Source organism: Scomber scombrus, chromosome 11, assembly GCF_963691925.1.
Source record: "Scomber scombrus chromosome 11, fScoSco1.1, whole genome shotgun sequence".
NCBI classification, from domain to species: domain Eukaryota; kingdom Metazoa; phylum Chordata; class Actinopteri; order Scombriformes; family Scombridae; genus Scomber; species Scomber scombrus.
In genome coordinates, this window is record NC_084980.1 from 13,287,729 (window position 1) to 13,308,572 (window position 20,844).

The 20,844-nt window shown below is 40.7% G+C and overlaps 2 protein-coding genes across 2 annotated transcripts in view; both read right to left on the bottom strand.

Annotated features, from left to right (window-relative positions):
- Positions 1-1,159: 1,159 nt before the first annotated feature.
- Positions 1,160-13,821, bottom strand: wdr47a (WD repeat domain 47a). The gene is made up of 17 exons (XM_062429010.1): positions 13,682-13,821; positions 11,852-12,021; positions 11,310-11,393; positions 10,988-11,072; positions 9,426-9,557; positions 9,006-9,182; positions 8,273-8,784; positions 8,038-8,155; positions 6,106-6,287; positions 5,081-5,326; positions 4,934-4,997; positions 4,289-4,446; positions 3,361-3,527; positions 3,104-3,274; positions 2,870-3,001; positions 2,470-2,688; positions 1,160-1,302 (listed from the first exon to the last, which is right to left on the bottom strand). The coding sequence occupies exons 2-17, from the start codon at positions 12,007-12,009 to the stop codon at positions 1,160-1,162; spliced, it is 2,748 nt and encodes a 915-aa protein (XP_062284994.1). The 5' UTR covers positions 12,010-12,021; positions 13,682-13,821.
- A 2,887-nt stretch (positions 13,822-16,708) lies between these two features.
- camsap2b (calmodulin regulated spectrin-associated protein family, member 2b) overlaps positions 16,709-20,844 on the bottom strand; it is a 30,956-nt gene continuing 26,820 nt past the window's right edge. Inside the window, exons 18-21 of the mRNA XM_062429183.1 lie at positions 20,712-20,811; positions 18,989-19,104; positions 18,780-18,898; positions 16,709-18,685 (exon numbers count right to left, since the gene is read on the bottom strand). Coding sequence (XP_062285167.1) covers positions 18,386-18,685; positions 18,780-18,898; positions 18,989-19,104; positions 20,712-20,811 — 635 coding nt within the window. The 3' untranslated portion in view covers positions 16,709-18,385. The remainder of the gene's footprint in view (positions 18,686-18,779; positions 18,899-18,988; positions 19,105-20,711; positions 20,812-20,844) is intronic.

A 20,844-nucleotide genomic window follows, 5' to 3' on the forward strand; every position in this document is an offset into this window, starting at 1 on the left:
AAACACTGATTTTCAAATTTAAAATGCACAAGCTAATTTACACATTTGGAGTTGCAGTGATGCAGTGGATACAGTAACATGAGACATCAGTACATCCCGTGGGGAAGCAACAGCTGACTGATGGACAGATCACAGCTCACTACTGACACACTGAAAATTTTACGTTTTACACTATAAATTCAACTCATGTTTTCCCCCAAACAATAGCAGCATAACACCAGCTGTAAGAAAATAAAATGCAAAAGAAGAAGGAATGTACGATTTAACAAAATTTGATCTTTGTAAAATGATCTATATTTACTTTTTTTAAGAACATTTTTGTTATGGAAACTCAAGAAAGGCACCGTCATGAGCAAAGCACTCTGTCCTGTCTATCCTCGACAACTCTTCAGTGAAAGAACATGCGGCGGCTAACCAGTGTGTGCAGGAAGTGAGAATGAGATGCCACCAAGTGGATTAAAGGATGAAGTGATGAGTGACAATAAGGAATTATCCTGCCGTTTTACCCTCAAGATGACAACGATAAGTGTGATCGATGTGGTTTGAGAGCTGTAAAGAAAAAAGAGAACGTGTAGTGTGTGCTTCTGATGTGTTTGAATCCATTTGATTTCCTACAGACAGGAAAGAAAAGGCTCATTCATCTGTTTGTGTGGTTTCTTTTGTTTGTGACCATTTGCGTCGAGTGTGTTATAAGGGTGTGACAGAGTTGGTGATGCAGGAGGAATAGTGTTTTTTGAGGGGGAATGTGTCTCTCAAATTAAATAACTGTTTGTGTGTGTAGTTTTTCATAAGCTACTTTTGGGGACAAGTTTCAGACTAAAGAACAGTTAATTGGTGACAGATTGTCCAATTGGGGATAAAAGCAGCATCCCCAATTGGGAAAAATCTGATTTTTTTTGGTTAAGTAGTTATGGTCAGGTTGGTGTAGGTCTCCAGGAAATTAATGCAAATCAATGTGAAGTCCCCAAAAGTGACCATGATATGACGTGTGTGTGTGTGTGTGTGTGTGTGTGTGTGTGTGTGTGTGTGTGTGTGTGTGTGTGTGTGTGTGTGTGTGTGTGTGTGTGTGTGTGTGTGTGTGTGTGTGTGTGTGTGTGTGTGTGTGTGTGTGTGTGTGTGTGTGTGTGTGTGTGTGTGTGTGTTTGTTTGTTTGTTTGTATCATGGATTGTGTGTCCAGAGTGTGACAGTGCGGTCGGCAGAAGATGAGAGGAAAGATAGGTCTTGTGTGTGCCATCGACACTGTATCACCTTGTCGCCGTGCTCTCCCACCACGGTCAGAGGCAACTGCTTGGTCAAGTCACCTATACACACATAGAGGAAACTTATTCAAAATCATGACACACACTTACTGGAGGCAAAACTACTTCCCACATAAGATAAAAGATGAAGATATTTTTTATTGATGTGGGGCTCCACTCACATCAGTCACAATAACCTGCAGCAACATTTCTCTTAGTTTGATATTCATGATAACAGACACGTGGAGTTCTGTTAGAAATGCTGATGTTAATGTTTGTAATGTTCTAAAGGGCAAGTCTGATGATATTCAATATTTCTCTTACTGTCAACAAATGCCAGGCAAAGACCAAAACCAAGAATGACATGGTCCTACGAAGTGCACCAAATCCACAGCTTAAAATAGTCCCCCCACGATATTGAACTATATATTTGTGACACTTGAAACTTTAAAGATTTACAGCTTTAGTAGGATTTAGTAGGATTGAATGGGTTTGGATCAAAGTGCCACAGTGTAGGGAAGTTGGAAGGCATTAAGACACAGACTATAGCTATGTTGGGTTTTGCTCGTTTATGGGATTTGCTGACAATAACAAAAATATCACCAGATTTATATTTAAATAATACAGTAGATCAGTAATCCCAGAAATACACAGTATGAGCCAGAAGGACGCTTGAAGCAAATTCTCTTCTGCTTATCTTTAAAGACTAAAAGCTTGGGGAAAACTTTCTTCATTGTAGGTACAGAAATAATGTGCACATAGAGCAGGCAGATCCATTCATAGCAACAATCTGCTTAGGTGAAGTGAACTCTGAAGACCAAACCATGCGTATTGCAGCAAAATGTTTCTTTGATGCTAAATGTTTTTGCATATAAAACACTTACAGTAGCTGCACCTCAGGGCAAGCCACAGAATGCAGAGTGTAAGCAGAAGATCAATTGAAGAGCTTTAAATCTACTGTACCTGCAGACTAATTTACTTTGCAGCTGACATAATGAAATGCCATAAAGATGTGCAAGTTGCAGTGCCTGCCTGCATAGCAAATGTTATCAGGTCTCCAAAAAGTACGTGACTGTAAACACACAAGCATGACCAATTGCATATCTACAGTCACAGTAAAATGGGAAACCCCTGGTGAATAAAGGCCAGAAAAATGAAAATTAAGGGCAGCACTGTTCATTACCAGAGTGGAAATATGTGAGCTTTTATCTGTCAGCAGGTTAGACGTACCTTGGAGGTTGGTGACCATGACCTTTGTGTCGTAGGAGCCGGTGAGCAGGTAGTGAGCTCCAGGAGAGAACCTGACAGACCGCACATCGCTGCCGTGCGGTCGATACACTTGCACGATGCGTCCTCCTCTTATGTCATACAGCATGCAAGCGCTGTCTTCCTGTCCTGTTGCTAAGAGACGACCGCTAGGATCGACTGCTACCGAGGCGACAGGACTGCCTGTGGAGTGAAGAAGAAAAGTGTGACTGTGAAAACCAGCACAAGATACCAGTAAAGCTAGCAAGAGATTTATTGTTTTCCAATGGAGAGGCACCGGCACATTATGGGAGTGGTGCTACTTCCGGTGTAAAACATTGCAAACATGGTGAAGTGAAACTTGTGATGCACGCATGAACCATACCTGAGCCATGGAAAGCAGTTCCCACTACTCGCACACAGCTGGGCACCCTGAGGTCCCAGAAACGCACCGTCTTGTCTTGGGAGCCAGAGGCGATCATCCAGCCTCCCCACGTATAAAGAGACAGAATGTGACCTGGACACAAAACCCACAAATCAGATTTCTCCCCACTCACGGCAGAAGACACCTTTAGGGTTGAGAGGTCAGGAAAGCAGGTGCATGCAGCAGTCAGGGTACCTGTGTGTCCGCTGAGGGCATGCAGGCCCTGTCCTCTCTGACAGTCGGTGGTGTAGATGTTACAGTCTCCTGCTCCAGCACTGATCAAGATGGCTCCTCCGCTTTCTGGACCCTCCATGAAGGCCAGGTCTCTGATGGTGCCGTCGTGCATGCTGAACTCCAAGTCTGGGCCTAGAATGAGCATATTATACCCTCTTAATGTGTGCTCACACCATCACAGAACAGTATTGCACCGTTTTCATGCAGAGTAGGCTGACCTGTGGCGTTGCAGGTCTCTGCACTGAAAGGTAGGACTTTAACATATTTGTCATTAGAGCCTGTCGCCAGCAGCTGCCCACAGTGGCTCCAGGCCACACAGTAGATGGAACCTTTGTGGTGTTTATTCCTCTTGAAGCGGACGACTGGCTGCTTCGTTGGACTCGATCTATCGAGGGCAGAAAAGGCGGAGATGAGAAAAATAAATTAGCAAAGGGAAGAAACAAGCAGTGGCAGATTAGATGAGTAAAACAGGCAGACTGTGGCAAATAAAAACTAATTGGCTACGGTTGTAAAAGCAGCTGGGTAAATTGTGGGTCACAAATTAGATTAGATGGTTTGTATAGTACTGCTGTATACAGGAAAGCTCTGCGTATTATTAATGACACTGAACAATCTCCTATATTCTGAATTTGAGTTAATGCCTTCTGGTCGATGTTACAGGACACCTCTAGTCAAAAATATATACAAAGGATCCTTCGTTTGATTATTATCGAGGGACAATAAAGTTATATTCTATTCTATTTTATCATTTTCCGAAATTAGAAAACTACAGTTACAGATTGAGTTCTTTTATGTTGTCAATTTATGAATACAAAAGTTACAAAGCTACGGCATGCTAGCTTAACACAAGAAGGATCAAAACAAGGTCTAAACATCTGCAGTTTTAGATTCTTTGCAATCAAACAGTTTACTGTGTAAACTTTCAGTCACCAGATCTTCACCAGAGCCCTACAGCATCAGAGCTTGTGAGGTGAAGAAGTCTAATTTACCATCAACATGAAAAAGCAAACAAAAGTACACTTCTATCTCCTTAAAGTCAAAAATGTTTTTCTTTTCTCTTTCCTCTCTTTTATTTCTATCCTGTTGTTGATAAGAAAAACACAAAAATGTTGCCATCATTTTTCAGGCTGATTGCTCAGGTGTTACCTTGCTTCCGGTGTTTCTGGATAAGCACAGACACGTAGCGTTTTGGAGTTGGACCCCACAGCGTAGAGCGCTCCAGACGGGTGAAAAGCAACGGCCCGAACAGCCTGAGTATCTTCTAGAGAGTGCACTGGCACAAACAGGCTTTTTGGTTTGTCATCCTATTAAAGAAAACACACCCACAAGCACACAGAGTACATGCAATTAGCAGAATAATCTACCCTGATTTCCTTTACCATATGACATATCTACTGTCATGATGCTTGTTATAATCTGCTTAATCAAATGAGAATTACTCTTGATCATCCAACACTATGACAGAAACAAGGAAATGTGCTCAACATTAAAATTAGATCTGTTAATTTCAGAGAGGGCTGGATAACACTTATTTCTGCTGAATACCAGAATGTAACAGTGACAGTAATAACAGATGAAATGTGAGACGATGAGTGACAATCAGGAACAAACTATCCTTGCAAAACAGTGGATGAGCAAAAATAGTTCCAGGATTATTACTCAGCACAGTGAAACACTGACAAGTATTATTAGACAAATTATTTACAGCACATATGACAGAATAATTGTTTGAAGGTTATTTTTGCTGTGGCTTTGTGGCTGCTGTGATGATACGTTTGTGTGCATCCCCACCTCTTTACTCCGGGTTAAGGAGCCTGGAGAGTCACCTTGTTCACCTTCTTTGTGTTTCTTCTCACTGAAAACAAACACAAAACAAAGTTATCATCTAATTCAGCCCTACATCCAATCCCACTATGAAAACAAAGAAGTCACATCTACCTCTCGGAGACGACAGGGGACTCGTTTGGGGGTGGGACTGCGCGGCCTCCCACGGGGCGCTCTGGGGTGCTGCTGAGCACCCCTCCCCCTTGGGTGCTGTTCTTCTCCGGGGTCACAGATGGAGAGTTATTATTGTCCTCAGATGGGGCTGTGCTCGCGTTGCCGTTGCACTGCTGAGCCAGAGACTTCACCTCCTCTCCTAAATTCTCCATCCCCACATTTAATTCCTCCAGCTTCTGGATGGACCTGAAGGACCCCACACACAATCATTAAAAACATCTCAATAACTGTTTTTTTCCTTTTCATATTTCTTACTTTCTTAACCTTTTTTGTACTTTTAAGCCATCAGGAAAAGGAGGAAAGCTACTTCACATTTCAATTTTGCCTCCAGACTGTAGTAGACAAGCTAGTTAAATCTAGTTAAAACTATAAAGGGCAGAGGACAAAAGAAAACTGAATGATGTCATTATGCACAACTAGCCTTGTGAATAATGCAGAGGATACAGAGACAGGGAGAGGGGGGACTGGAAGGAACTCTCAAGGCGACAAAATCAAAGAGCTTTTGTCCTGATGACAGAGCAAATAAAAAACAATCAAATTCCCCACATTATTTTTGTCATGGAATCAAATCTAAATATACTTTTCTGGTGGTTTTAGAGCATGCTTATCTTGCAACGCTCTTTCAGAGAGGTGCTATTTCTATAGGAGACAACTGTCCAAAACCACAGATGGTACAGTGTGGACTGGAGGTGGGTTTTGGGGGAGGTGTGTTTTATTGTGTGGAAACCCCATGAGATTCATCATTATCAGGGCGTTAACATGTATAACACCTCTGACAGCTGCTGCTCTATTGTATGACCGTATTAAAAGCCATGCAGTAATTAGCAAGCTTGATTCAGGAGAGCTAAACCAGAACTACGCTGACACAGCAGTCCACCATGTGACTTGACAGTTGACTACATGTTACTGATGATGTGCTCCCTGTCTGGCATGGATCATTTAAGTTTCTATTGTGGTGTTTTTACCTGTTGAGGAACTTCTCTGTGAGGCTGTGCTGCATTTCGCTGGGCGGAGGGTCCTGCTGCACCCCTCCCTCCAGCAACATCTGCTGATACATCTGCCTCTGCTGCTGTTTCTGCTCCAGGTGCTGCTGCACACGAAGACGCTGGCGATAATATTCCTCATACTTCTCTGTAGAGTCCCGAAGCTGAGGATTGAACAGAAGTTGTTCATGTATTATGCACATAAAAAAGAAAACATGGAATATATTTGAACGTTGTATTGTACATAGGTCTTATTAGTCATTTGTGAATTTAACCTACTGTTGCATTAATTCTAAATAAGCATGTTATGTCACTTTGTATAAGTGAGTCAGTTAAATTACCGAATATATGAAGATTGGTCTGTACAAATGAGGCTAACATCTGAACAAGGCCAGAACCAGCTCCTATTAACACTATTCAATGGCAGCATTGACAGAAGATGAACCCAGATCCACACCATTCTTCTGCCAGTTCAGGTATTTGAGAAGGAAAAAGGCTGAGACTGAGAGCTGAGGGCAGGTCATTTCCCCCCTCTGCTCTTTGCTTCCTGTCTGGACTATCTGATAGGAACAGATCTATGTTTGTGGAGGGGAGAGAAACTGGCACTGTGCCAGCTCTGGAGAGGGGAAGGAGGCTAGAGAGGAAAACAAGAAAGAGAGGGGAGGAGTGTGACAGTGAGGACACGGAGGCCCCTAAGTCTGCTTCTGTTTCTGGCCTCTTTATGTGTCTCCAGGGTGACGGAAAAGGCAGAGTTTTTACCAGTTTTTAATTCCCATCATAATCACATAACATATAATCACTAGATTATGAAACATGAACTTTTAATTAGCAATTTTCTTTGACAAATTGGGTGTTACTAATTCAACATTTGTGTCTATAAGCATTAATTAATTAATAAATGCCCTGAGGAGTTTTCTTTTAAATAAACAAAAGCAATGTTAAAATTCACACCACATGCGTGCATCCTAGGAGGTGCAAAAAACATGTTATTGTATTCCCTTCCTCTTAAAGTTCTTTAAAAAACTATTTTTTGAAAACTTTAAATTGCATACATTGTTTACATCCACGTTTGCTATCCTGCAGTCTTCTTCTTTCCTGCTTTTGTTAGTGTACTGCTACGCTTTTCTCCACATTACCACCACAAACTGTCAATCAGCTGGTGTAGCTTGAAACTGGCTTATATAAGTAGGTTCTTGTTCTGTTTGTTCTCTTGTACACGCACAAGGCTATATTCACACTGTTCCACTGATCTACATGAAGCAGTACTGTCCCAAGAAACAAAAAAATACGGCGAGCAAAAGCAGGGAAGAAGACTGCAAGCATGTCAGCATGGATGTAAACAATGCAGGTTTAAAATGTTTAAAGACCGATTTTCAGTGAGCACAGAGCAACTTTTCCTGCAGTAGACACATTTGAAAACAGCCTTCTAGTTTCAAACTCTGCACATACATCATTGTGCACAGCAAAGCTCAAACATCCAACTGAAGGAACAAGAAGAAAAACACATCTTTTGGGTGGACGCAAACTCATGTTTTCTTTCTTTCTAATTCTTTATAAGGAAGGAAATGCATGTAACATGTTTGTTAGGCCTCAAGGGAAAACAATGCGTGTTGGTGGGTAACACTGATTGTCAAGAACCAAAAAACTCCACAGGACTCCCTCAGTAAAAAAAAGAAAAAAACAACAACTTAGTAGCCATGTCATTCTTAACTGAGCTTGAGTCACTGTCAAACATGTTGGAGGAAGATGACTCAGACTCATCACACTGCAAAGATTCCTCAGAACCAGCCTATATTTAGACATTCACTGTAAGCACAGCCCATCAAAGGAAGAAAACAATGTAGGGATATGAAAAGAATAAGTTATGTGTGACATACAACAAGTCTAACAAGGTCAGCTGTGTTTGAGATTTACCTCGTTTCTGTCAGCAGAGCCAGCTGAAGGTGCATCCTCTCCCGGAGCTGAGGCAGGACGCACGTTTTGAGCTCCACCTGAACTCATCATCTTATCCACAGGTGTTTCTGTCCTTGAGCTTCACACAGAAAACCAAAAAAGGACCAAAAAAAGCAAAAGAGGAGTGTTGTGCCTCTGTGATCATAAGCATTACTAAAACATTTGAGCAGGTGATGCATAAAACCAAAGTCCTTACCTTTCAGGGGATTCCTCAAAGATGCTGTGGCAGTCGGAGCTCTCCATCATGAGACTCCTGCTCAGGCTCTGCCCGCCAGCTCCAGGGTAGTGGAAGTTGGCAAATGAGTGGGACATGGGAGAGACCCCTTTGCCCGGCGCACTCTCCCCTCCGCTTGCTCTCTTATCCTGGCCAGACAGCCCATAAGACAACCCATCCAATGCTGGATTCAAGGAGCGCGACATGTAGGTGTCGGCAGACTGGGGGCGTCGCAGGGGGGAGGAGGGGTACGGAGACAATTTGCTGATGAGTGGGGTGAGGAGGTCAGCGTAGCCGGTCTTTGCCGGTTTGACCAGGCGGTCCACGTGGATGTTGAGTTGCTTCTGTTCGAATGCGCAGGAGAAGACACTTTGGGAGAGGTTCTGCATCCAGGAGAGCAGGGACAAATCCAGGTCATCACAGCCGTTACCACACAACATGTCAACACCCAGGAGAACCTCACTCTCTGTGATCTCCTCACCTGTTGCCTTGCTCTGCAAAATGAACAATAACAACACATTTTATTTATTTACTTTATTTTTGATACAATTAATCCGCCAACCCCCTCTGTATTACAGAGTTAGAGGCACAACCTACTTTTGGAGCTCAACTGATTTACAGTACCAGTCAAAAGTCTGGACACACTTTCTCATTTCAGGGAATATGAAGGTGTGTCCAAACTGTTGACTGGTGGTTTAGTTTTAGAAGTTCAAACCTGGCAGAACTCCACGCAGCACTCATAGAGGACTCCCTTGAGAGCCAGCTGGAAAAGTCGATCCCTGCTAGCTTTGAATCCGGCCTCACTAAGCTTCCTGTCTGCGGGGATGAACTCTGCCACCATGGTGCAGGCATCTTCAAAACACTGCACTCTGGCTGTGCTTGGGTTCCAGTCCTGCAGGACATCAGCAGAGCAATAAGAACTTAACATAGTACATGCCAAACACACAGGGGCAAACATTTCAACAACATATACTGAGTTATCCATTGGTCTTGTAAAACTGTTATTATAAGTAGCAGAGAATTAAAAGTAGATGATTTGAGTCACAGCAGAGTGTTAAAAAGAGTAAAATTGAAAAATCCTTCTCTATTCTTAACTACTGAAATATTTCAGCTCCATATAATTTAAATCCTTTACCTTAAACTCAGCATGGTTTGTGAGGCGAGGCAGGGTGAGGAGCAGACACAGTTTACTATAGTCGTCTTTAGAGGGACAGAACTCCTCCAGGGCATGGAGACACTTGACTGCTTCCTGCATGGTGAACTCCAACTGAAAAACACAGCAGATATTTCTGACTGTAACATATGATTGAGTAGAAGTTTCTCTCTGATCAGTTGAAGTAGATCAGTTTGGTACCTTTTGAGAGAGCTTTATCTCTCTGGCAGCACACCGGAGGCACAGTTGACTTTTAAATATCAGTTAGGACTGACCAAAAATTTAAAATTGCTTCAAGGCTAACATGCACCAGAAATCAGAGAGTGGTTTTGGAAAAGAGGAAACCCCACCTACAGATTACTAAAAGATTGTCTCACATCATCCTACTAAATAATTCCCAACACTCAATTCAGGTCGTATCACATGTACCAATACACACCCCAGGGCACACTATTGCCAGTGAACACACACACACACACACACACACACACACACACACACACACACACACACACACACACACACACACACACACACACACACACACACACACACACACACACACACACACACACACACACACACACACACACAGTCCACAGATGTCCAAAGAAGCCTGACCTAATCCTGTTAATAGGACACGATAGCTCTGGCACAGAGTCACAAGCTGCATTCAGCAACAGCTATGCCATGTGACAGTGGGCCCACAGCTAGCCTAATTTAAGAGCATGAACAAAGATGATAGAATGAGCTCCAAGTATGTCACTGTATGTGTGATTAAATGAGACTGCGATTAAGAATTTGATTTCAACCTGCTTCTGAATATTTCTTCAAAGAGTTTTAGTAGCTTCTGCAAGGGTTTGTTAGCAGAAGCAGACCATATAATGCATTTTTTTTGGTCACCAGAACCAGTAAATTATAAAGAAATGATGCTTGAATGAAACATTAGGATTATATTTATAAGTTGTTGCAATTTTTAGGTGTATTTCTTCATTTGGGTGGCCAATTTTACATGTATGTATAATTCAGTAACAAGCTTTTGCATTGGCACAGCAGCATATTCTGCCATAACATTGCTATTACAGTCACTTGTATGGTAATATTGGGGTACAAGATCTACTTAGACCTCAGTATGCAGGGCATCACAGGTAAACAAACCGATATGTTAAGTAAACATAGCAGATGTTACATGGTATGTGTATCAAAGGAGCACATGAACAGCTTAATCCGGTTAAGTCCTCGGCTGCAGCGTGGCCAATAGTCCCGTCACTCCTTGCATGCAAACGTAAGCACACACACACATTGCCTCATCCTGTCTTTATTACCAGAAAAGATTGTAAAGCTCATTCAGATAACTTGCAGTGTTGCCGTGTCAAGCTACATGTATTAAAAAACATATATGGAGCCCTTTCGCACTCTCATGTCAGTGGGAAGACAAAACAGGGCTGTTGGGAAGCCTATTTAAAAGTTGTGTCATCATCTTGGAAGCTTAGACAACATATAAAATACTTGGTAAAGTCACCAAATTTAGTGCTTTGACTTACGTGCTGTGGTTCGTCCTCTGCAGACATGGCGTTATTCACACACAGAGCCTCCAGAAACTTCTGCTTTAAGATAATGTAACGGAACCTGACAACATGACAGCACCAAGAGTCAATATTAGAAATCCTGACACAAAAAGAGGCAGTTTAAGTATTGATGCTGTTTGTTTTGAAATGTGTTCCCATGTTAATACGAAGGCTGTTAGCATCAACTTCCAGAGTCCCATAACTTCAAGTCAAACAACTAATAAACTAAAAATACAAAATGTACAGACATACACATATACTCAAATATACTGAAAATAATTCAGACTTTAAAACACACTTTTTTCTGTCAAACTTATCCATGCACTCCAAAGGCTGGATGAATTGCAGGACCTCATCCCACTGGCCATCAAGCACCAGTTGCCTAAAACAAAAACAGTGCAGTTTTAATACAGTTAGTTTATCAACAATTAATTTTCAAAGTCCTACAAATTTGTAAACTCAAATTATTTTTCCATTGAAACATAGAGACACAGACACAACATAACAAAAAGAATGAAGACTTTCAGAATCTCTGTCTCCCTAACTTGTTAAATGTACACCATGATAACATAAAACTGCCAATTAATCTACGATTCACATCAGCAGGTGAAAAATCTAAATGTATTTAATACTCCGGCTGTGTAGAATTACAGATCACAGACTGCACTCACATCTAATGCTGTGGTGCAGTGTAACACCATCTCTAATGCAGAAGACACTATCAGAAACATGAAACGTATCACTTCAACAGTTGCCTTGTAGTTGCCGACATTTGGAGCAGAAAGCAGAGACGACGACACTCCTGACTGTCTGCTGTGACTGTTTCTGTCATTCACCTACCTGAGGAAGAGCATGTCGTCTGAGTAGAGCCCGTTGATGACGCCACTTTCCTTTTCCAGAGCCAGCATGCTGATGTGCAACTTCCTGGAGTTAAGAAAGTCCAGGATCACCTTGATGAGCTCCACCTCCTTCACGTTTATGGTTTCCTCCGCTGTCATGGTGACGACGGGCTGCACAACAACATGGACCAGGATGAGAAAATGTTGGTTGCAAGTAGGGTCAGGTACTAATTCAATATCATCAATCAAAGACTTTCAGCCAAATCATATCATGATGGTATGATCTCTGTTCTACAAATTTCTATCCTAATTCCTTATTTAAAGCAAGATGTTATTTAAATACTAACACATTTTTTTTTTTATATTTTGTATTACACAATAAAGACTGGTCTCATGTATCACACATAACAGTCTAGCACATTTTATTTTGAACATCTGTTATTCTTCTATATGTAATAGTGCATGCATTGGCCATATATATCTCAGGAAATATCCTTCAGATGTGTCACCCAGATCTAGAGGCTATTTGCCCTTGAAGAAAGCATCTAACATGAAGATGTTTACATTGAGCTGCTCAGTGGCAGGGGAACTTCAGGACTGTGGTTAGACTGTAAACACTAACAATGAAAGTGTGCAGCTTTACGAATGAGAAACGAAGCATTGCTAAAAAGCAGCTGTGCCAAAATGTACAGATTCCTTCATCTTGGCCCGGAAGCTGTGTGACATGCATTAATCTCAAACATGCTTCCTTTTTTTTTTTTAAATGCAGTGTCATCAATCCCAAAACATCTCCTACTCTGCAAAGTTGACGATCAAAGGTGTATAAACCTGAAAGCACAGCAGACTGTTGTGATTTGCAACAACCTCAGGTGTTGTTTGCATGTTCACCTTATATTACGATCAACTTATCTACGTACGCAAATCTACACATACTGAACAAGCACATTAAAAAACCCTCAGGATGTATTTAAATTATCTTCTGCATGTTGGTTAACCGCTATCCAATTATTATTTGTATTAGATTTTGATTTCTTTATCAGATGAGCAGGACTATAATAAGAGCAGTGTTGATCCTTGCAATCACACCAGGCTCTTCTGTATTTATTATGACATTGCTCTTTTCCATTCTTATCATGTTGGGTTTTTTTTAAAACTTATTTTCTAATTGAGTATGTATTGAGGGTTTTTTACATCTCCCCATCAAATTTTTTATGCTTGTATCCTGTATGTGTAAACAATTAAAACTATTTCCCAGAGACAAAGACAAAGACAGCAGAGAGGTCAAGAGTCAAGTGAATACCTGCTGTATTAGCCTGAAGGGATGCACACTGCTCCACATGTGGTGTTTACAGAAGAAACAGTTATTTCTATAAAACTGAAGCCATGACAATTAAAGGCCTTTACAGCATTCATCTATCAGGTTAAGTGAGCTTCAATACTTAACACCAACAGCAACAAAACTATCAGAAAAAAGCAGTTGTTGTCCTGCTTACACATTATGAAAGACGAGCACTGCAGTCCTGCTAAGCTAGCATGGGAGATGGTTAGCTAATAACACTGGCAGTAAGCCACAAGTCACACAGTATAAGAAGCTTTGGCTACTTGTTAGCTTCGCATAGCTGCTCAATTTAGCGACCGGATTAGAGAGAAAAAACAACAAATAGCTAGTTACCTAAAGCTGAGTGATTTAACAGGCGGTCGGGAGGGGAGACTGACGAGCTAGCCAGGCCGAGGGGGAGAGAGGCATCATCCGCTAGTTAGCTGGGCGGGCGGGCGGGGTACGCACTGACAGCTTTCACACCGGCAACACAAATCTGCGATTAATACTCACCTGTTTCTAAAAATACATGGGATGAAAACGCAGTGTCCCGGGTGTTTCCGTTGTTGTAACCAGCCGCTGTCACCACGGTTGTGTCTCAGTGGTGTTTGTCTTGCCTGGCTGTCCCTCCTCCTTGTCTGACTGACTGTGTCCCCTCCTTGCTGGATCTTTCTCTGCCTCTCCGTTGCGGTCTGCTGCTGCCCAGCCCTGCCTGCTGCCTGCTGCCTGTATTGTAGGAGCACCGCCTCCATCCATCATCCACATATACAAACTTCACATCTGCGGCAGCATCAAGACACACGACATGATGGAAGTCAATACATGATAAAAGTCATAGTGCTGATGTTGTGAGAGGGACATGTACAGAGGCCCCGGGGTGCAAAACATAATAGAAAACACACAAACAAAACATGAAACACAATGACCTTTCACAAAAGACAATACAATACGTCACAAAATAACAGGACAAATAACACAAACAAACACACAACATGTCACAAAACACACATACATAAAACATAACAACATTTCATAAAACACACCAAAAAAACATAAAGCCTAATACATAAAAAACATTTTAGAAAACACAATAACAAAATCAAAAACACAAAATGTCACAAAACACAACTAAAACTGGCCCAGTAGCATCCAAATATACATCCATGACCAGTCAGTGCACCACTTTACTTCCATATAGCTTAATATCACTGAACAATCTGGTCAGGTCATGTTTTAATTGGGAGTTAATTGGGTTCTGGCCAATCACAATCATGAATATTATCCCTGTTTTTTCCCCTATTTTGTGAAACATTGGTGTTTTTTTGGCTTTGTTGTGTTTTGGGAAATGATGGGCTCAATTCTCATGGCAGTGCAATGACCGGCAAAAGGCATTCCTAAAGTGTGTTATGTGCTTGAGCCTCACTTTGCCAATATTTGTGGTATTTTGATGCCCAGTGCAACGCGCATGGTTATGGAAAGCCAAAAGGGTCACAATTTGTCTCAGCTGCCTCTTTCAGCTTTCAGAAATGGTGAACAGATGGGAGGAGAAGGGCAAACAGATGGGAGGTTTTATTTCAATGAGGCAGTGCAAAGCAAGTTGTGTTTTACTTCAAAATAAGTCCTAGATGTTGCATTGAGAAGAGATGTCAGAACTGTTTCTGCTGCAAAGCCAATCTGCTGACACTTTGGGGATTTACCAACAAAAGCAAACTAAATACTTGCAGCAAGTAAACACCAATAACATATCCACACTTTGCTGTAGATATAAATAAACTATTTTGATTAAAAATCTCCAACCAATAGATTTTTAAATCAGTGTACAAATTACAGTTTAATGTGATAACAGTAAAGCTTTGATGTCAGTAAAGCAGGCTGCATTGTTCTGTCAATTAAAATGGGTGATTCTTGTAGTATCTGTTACCTACAGCTGCTTTATACTGTATGCAAAGTTTCTCCTTCAGTTCATCTGCAGCCTCTGAAGACAGCAGCTGCAGGACAGATATGATGATAAATTGACAGCCACTGAGTGCAGTGCCATTACACACAGTCATTCAATCTGTGTTTAGCTTTATCAAATTAGGTACAAATAACATCAGGCTGCAACAGAATAACCACAAACACCTCTATAAACATCAGACTGGTCAATTATAACTCGCTCGCCTCTTACAGCAAACATATAGTTTTTATGGTTTTATTTCAATTTCTAGTCTATACCTTCAATGCACTGAGAACATGGACTGAATCAAGAGTCAGACTTGGGGTTTTTCCGCATAAGCTAAGTTTAACTGTTATTATCTAGCTATGATACAATTAGTTTGACATTTTGTAAGAATTTTATTCTTTGCTCTCTTGGGTGGTTTGATTAGTTTTGATTTAAAAGATAGGCTCAAAGTTTTAAAGTCTGTCTGTCTGTCAGTAGTTTAGCCTAGTCAGGTCCCAAAATGAACATTGACACCTTTTTGTGGTTGCTGCAATTATTCCTCATGTTCATACTGACCAGTAAGAGATCCCTTCATAATTCTCCTTAAATGTAAGTGATGAGGACCAAAGTTCATAGTCTTCCCTCTGTGCAAAAATGTATTTAAACATTTATTTGAAGCTAATGTGAGGCTTCAGCCATACAAATTATTCGAATCAATATCTTTAAAGTTATTGTATTTTTTGTGCCTCTTTTTTCTCTTTTTGTAACAATCCTTCCACTGCAGCTGAACAGGAAAACACTGCCCGTCGAGACACAAGTGGGATTCTTTTTACTGAAAAGACTGCAACTGTGGAAGAAATACACTTTATTTGATTAACTCTTATGGTTAAGGATTATCTTCAAGACGTTGTCCCCCATCACTTACATTGTAAATGTATTTGGAAAGGATCTTCTAATGGTCATTATGAACAGGAGGAATGATTACAGCAAGCAAAACATTGTGATGACAGTTATGACAGATTTAAAAAATGAGTGTATACTTTAACCACAAGATGGTGCTAGAAATATGTAAAGCAAAGACAGTTGACAATACAGGTGACACTATGATTAAGGTGTACACTGTCACGTTGGGCTTTGATTCAGCATTATGCTGTTTGAATAAAGATGTCTGTGTGTGGTCATCTTCCTTTAAACATAAATACATTACATTTACAAGACTTTTTACCAGGGTCCCTTAAATTTGACGATTTAAGAATGGTGACCTATCAATAGTGGGGCATTTAGGAAAAACAACCTTAACAAAATATCTTTGTCATTTCTGTCAGATAGGCCTAATCTGCAGTAAACTATAAGGGCCCTGCTGATTTATAGCTAAGATATTGTGGAGAAAAATGCTAATTTTCTGAATAAATACAGGTTTTATTTAATAGCCTAAAGTCTATAATTCCACTCCAAAGCTTAATTAGTCAAAAATACACTGTAACACTACAACCTTCAAAAATGTAATTGGTGTTGCAGAATAACTGGAATTTTGATCATTAATAACCGTTACAATCAAATGAATCACGACACCAGTGTGAAATAAGACACCATGAATGCTGTTGATAGCTGGCATTTTAATAAAGCTCAAAGGAATAGAAAAAACTAAACAAAAAATCCATGAACAGTTGACCATATTCAGTAAAATGAAAGGAAAATGAGTTCAGAGTTGGAAAAAAATACTATGATTTTTCTCAGTATACTTACTGGATTTGATACTTTTCCACAATAAAGCCTTGAATGAGACTTTACACCTCACCTCTCTCCAGCTACACGTCGCTTTCAACACACTTCCTTCAACTACTTCACTGCCTCAAACGTACACACCTCCAACGGGTAAATGTCGTTACAAAAAATACTTCTATATGCCAAAATATATCTGTACAGTGTCAACACATACTCAAGGAAAGCATAATAAAAGTGTAACAGTAATGTAAAAGTAACAAGCACAACAGTCATGAAGTGGAAACATCTTTGATCAGACTGGACGACGGGGACAGTGGGAAGGGGACTGGGGTCTTGAAGTGCTATTACAGGTGAAGTCATTTATTTACAATTGTGGACTACTTTGACGGTAATCAAGATCTACTAGTTAAGACAATATGCACATTAAAGTGACATTTTTGAGTATTTGTTAGTTTAAACTGCAACATGGTCAATGGTGATTACTTCGATTGCACAGACTGATGACACAGTGAGGGATTTCTGTCATTTCTACTACTGATGATCGTCTTATCAGTGACACTGTTGAGTGATCACACTTTTTTGTGTTTGCAGCACAATAAAAGGCCCCAAACGACAACATACTTATACACACAGGTGATAAATTATAAAAGCTACTACAAGCTGACTTTGTGAATGGAACTGCCATTATATACAAACTAATTTAACTTATATACGTACTGTATATTATGTTTCTCTGAATAAAATCTAAGACGCCTTTTTAAAATATCTTCAAAGCATTATTCAAATGAAATAAATTAGAGTTTATTGCAGGTGCTTTCCAGAACTGTTCGATGGTACTCCGTATGTTCAACAATCTCATCATTTCACACTTGTGGAAAGTAATTGCAATCACAAAAAATGAGGTATTTTCCTCACTCTTCATGGCACTTCACTATACACACACATACACAAATTGGAACTGTTTATAGGTTTTCAGTCATATGTAAAAAACAAAAAACAAAACACAAAAACATGCCTGTAAAGCAGCAGGACTCATCAGAAAATGCTGCCTTTACCTGATCCCTGATCAGACAGGCCACCCTTTGCACGATCTGGGCTTGAGGCGTTGTAATCTGATCCCAGACCTATGTGTACACACAACCTCTCCTATATCACAACAGACTGTCGCTGACAAAATGACACCAACACTCACAGCGCATCCATATAACACAAAACAAGCATAAGGCCACACATGATCAACTTATAGAAACCAAACGGCCTCTCTCAGAGGCGTGACATTCAGTGCTTCAGTGGTTCAACTAGGTAAGGCATCCGTTCGCCTATTATTTTCTTCTCTTTTTTTGGCACACGAGAACATTGATACACATGCTGACACGTACACACTTGTGCCCCATTTAAGTGTCACAGTCAGCTCTGTATTATCTCAAAAAAACGTCTGTGAGGCCCACTTGTGTTCTACATTCCAGTTGTGAATTACAACAGTGCCCCTTAAAAAAAACAAAGAAGGAAAATCCACAAATTCTTTTGTATTTCCCAAAAGGCATGTCCAAATGGTGCCCAGCCATCTGCCACTACTTAGTGTGCAGTTTTTTGGGCGTCCCCTGCTTCTTGGTCTGCCACAGATGGCTGGCAATGGTGATGGCGTCCACACTGGCGGACATGGTTTTGGCTGGGATCTGGCTGAACTGCTTCCTGTCTGAGTTGTATTTGTACAGGCCCTCAATCATCTTGGCTGTGATGCTCCTCGGCCCGATGCCGGTCAATCTGGTGATCGCTTCTGTCTCAGGGCAGTAGGTGTACACGGACCTGAACTGGCAGCCGGCGTCACGGAACAACACCAAGAAGTTGTTGGCTTCAGATTTCTCCATTTCCTGCAGAATGTAACAGGAGAAAAAAAAACAATCATTGTCGAGTGCAGACTGTTACCTAAATGCACACATACGAACACATAAATGCAAAACATACATCAAGTATCTTGTTTTTCTGCCCTTCGTTAACCTTGCCAGCCAGGCAGCAGTGAGCCAAAGCATTCTGGATGATGTGCTTGTTGGACTTGGCACTGGGCTCCTTGTATAATTTAGGTCCTGAAAGAATAAAACACAGCACAGGCATCAGATCGTCAACTCATTACAGTAACTGTGTAAATGTCCATGAGTGAACAGCATCTCTAATACCTGTGTACTCCGTGTTGGAGGGAGTGGAGGAGGTGGTAGAATCGTTTTCCCAGTCCTTCTCTCCGTTACGACTCCCAGCGGACGGGCAAGAAGAAAAACCTTCTGCAGAGTCTGGCCTGGAGATGATTATGTATAAACCGACAAATAACACACACAAAATATACCAACAAACACATAACGGTGGGCAGACATGAACATGAATGACGTCCAGAAGCACAGACAGATTGTACGAACAAACATGCACACAAACAAACACACACACAGATATATGGAAAATTAAGGTCAGACACTGTGACACAATTCTCCAACCCCTGCCTGTTGTCTTGCATTACATCATACTGTATATACTCCTGCGAAGCTGTGCAGTGGGGAGACAGAAAGGCATGTTCAGCCAAGCAAAGCAAAGTATTAGTGCTGTCTTTGCGGCTACTGTTAGAGACAAGCCCAAGTACTTGTGGAAGAAACAGTAAACACAGTGGTAAAGCGCAGAGCAGCCAGCATAGAGAAGAGAGCAAACGGCCCGAGAACAATACTGCAAAAGACAGAAAGAGGATAAAGAGCGGTACAACTGAAGCGGAAGCAGCTCAGCAATGCAGGTCCAATGAACCTGAAGGAAGAAGCAAGAGCTAGAGCTACAATGACAGAAAATTACGATGTTAAATTATTTTACTGGTTACACATCTGTCTACTTTTATGTGTTTGTGTTTGAAGACATGTAGGATTTAATGGAAGTTTAATGGAGCTACAGTATATCAACATAGACTCATGACTACTTTAATACACCAATTGAGACTTTTGGTAAAAACCACTACTTTCGGAGGCTTTACTAACCTTCCCTTTCTCTCTTTGGGAGAGCTTAGAAAGAACGGGATATGGGAAGAAGCTACTTTATTGCGTCTGAGGGAAGCATGCAAAGTAGAGGAAAAAGGAGAGGGATAAAAGAGAATCAAGATGTCGAGCATAAAACCTCATAAAAAATACATATCGTCAAACATCCAATTAATAAAAAAAAAAAATCACAGCACAGTTTTTATATCTGGTAGTGGCGTTATTATGGATCTTACTTTTCTTGGCAAAACCTGTCCTACTCTGCCTCTGATTGGCTAGTACTTGTTGCCTTCATTAGTTAGGTTTAGGCATGAAAAGTGAGGTTGGTTAGGGTGAGTGTAAGAATATCAGGGTAAGCCAATCAGAGGTAGAGAAGGATATGTCTCGCCAAGAACAGCAGGTGGATCCATAATAAGGCCTGCTGGGACATAAAGTAAATATGGGAGGGAAGTTGTGATATTTTAAAAGGTGAACTGAGAGAGTTAACATCACAACAGTGAGAATAATAATAACAAGCTTTACAGCACAAACTAATTATACAGTTTTTGAAAATGTTACAAAGAGCAAAGAAAGTAATTCCAAAATATTGGTTATAGTTCAACAGATTTTATAAACATACATAACTAAATGAGAGATTGTGAGACTTTAAAGACTAAATATGATTGTGGAGAGCTTGAGGAAAAGGTGTATGAAAATAAGATGTGAGTACAAAGTTAAAACACTTTGAGGATGCTAAATGTGACCTTTCATAAAATATGATGTAATTTCATAAGATCATTGTTTTTGTAGAACACAAATATGATTTTATTAAGAAAGACTTAGTAGAACAGTTGCTTTTCTTGTGCTTTTTAAATGAAGGGTAATACAATAAAAACATCATCAGAGTGGGCCTTACCTGTTGTTCTTCTTGTTATCCATCTTGTTGCTGTCATTGTCTGCCAGATTGAGAGAGGCCAAAGAAACACTTGACACAGAGAAGCCTCGAGGACGAACTCCTACCCCACAACAACACATGCAGATAAAGCACG

Bases quoted from the DNA above. Each gene is read 5' to 3' on its own strand.
- wdr47a (XM_062429010.1), bottom strand. From the start codon at position 12,009: ATGACAGCGGAGGAAACCATAAACGTGAAGGAGGTGGAGCTCATCAAG. The intron at 4,447-4,933 runs GTGGGGATGCAC...TTTCTTTAATAG, and splicing joins CCTTAACCCGGAGTAAAGAG to GATGACAAACCAAAAAGCCT. The intron at 3,275-3,360 runs GTCAGCCTACTC...TGCTCATTCTAG, and splicing joins AGAGACCTGCAACGCCACAG to GCCCAGACTTGGAGTTCAGC.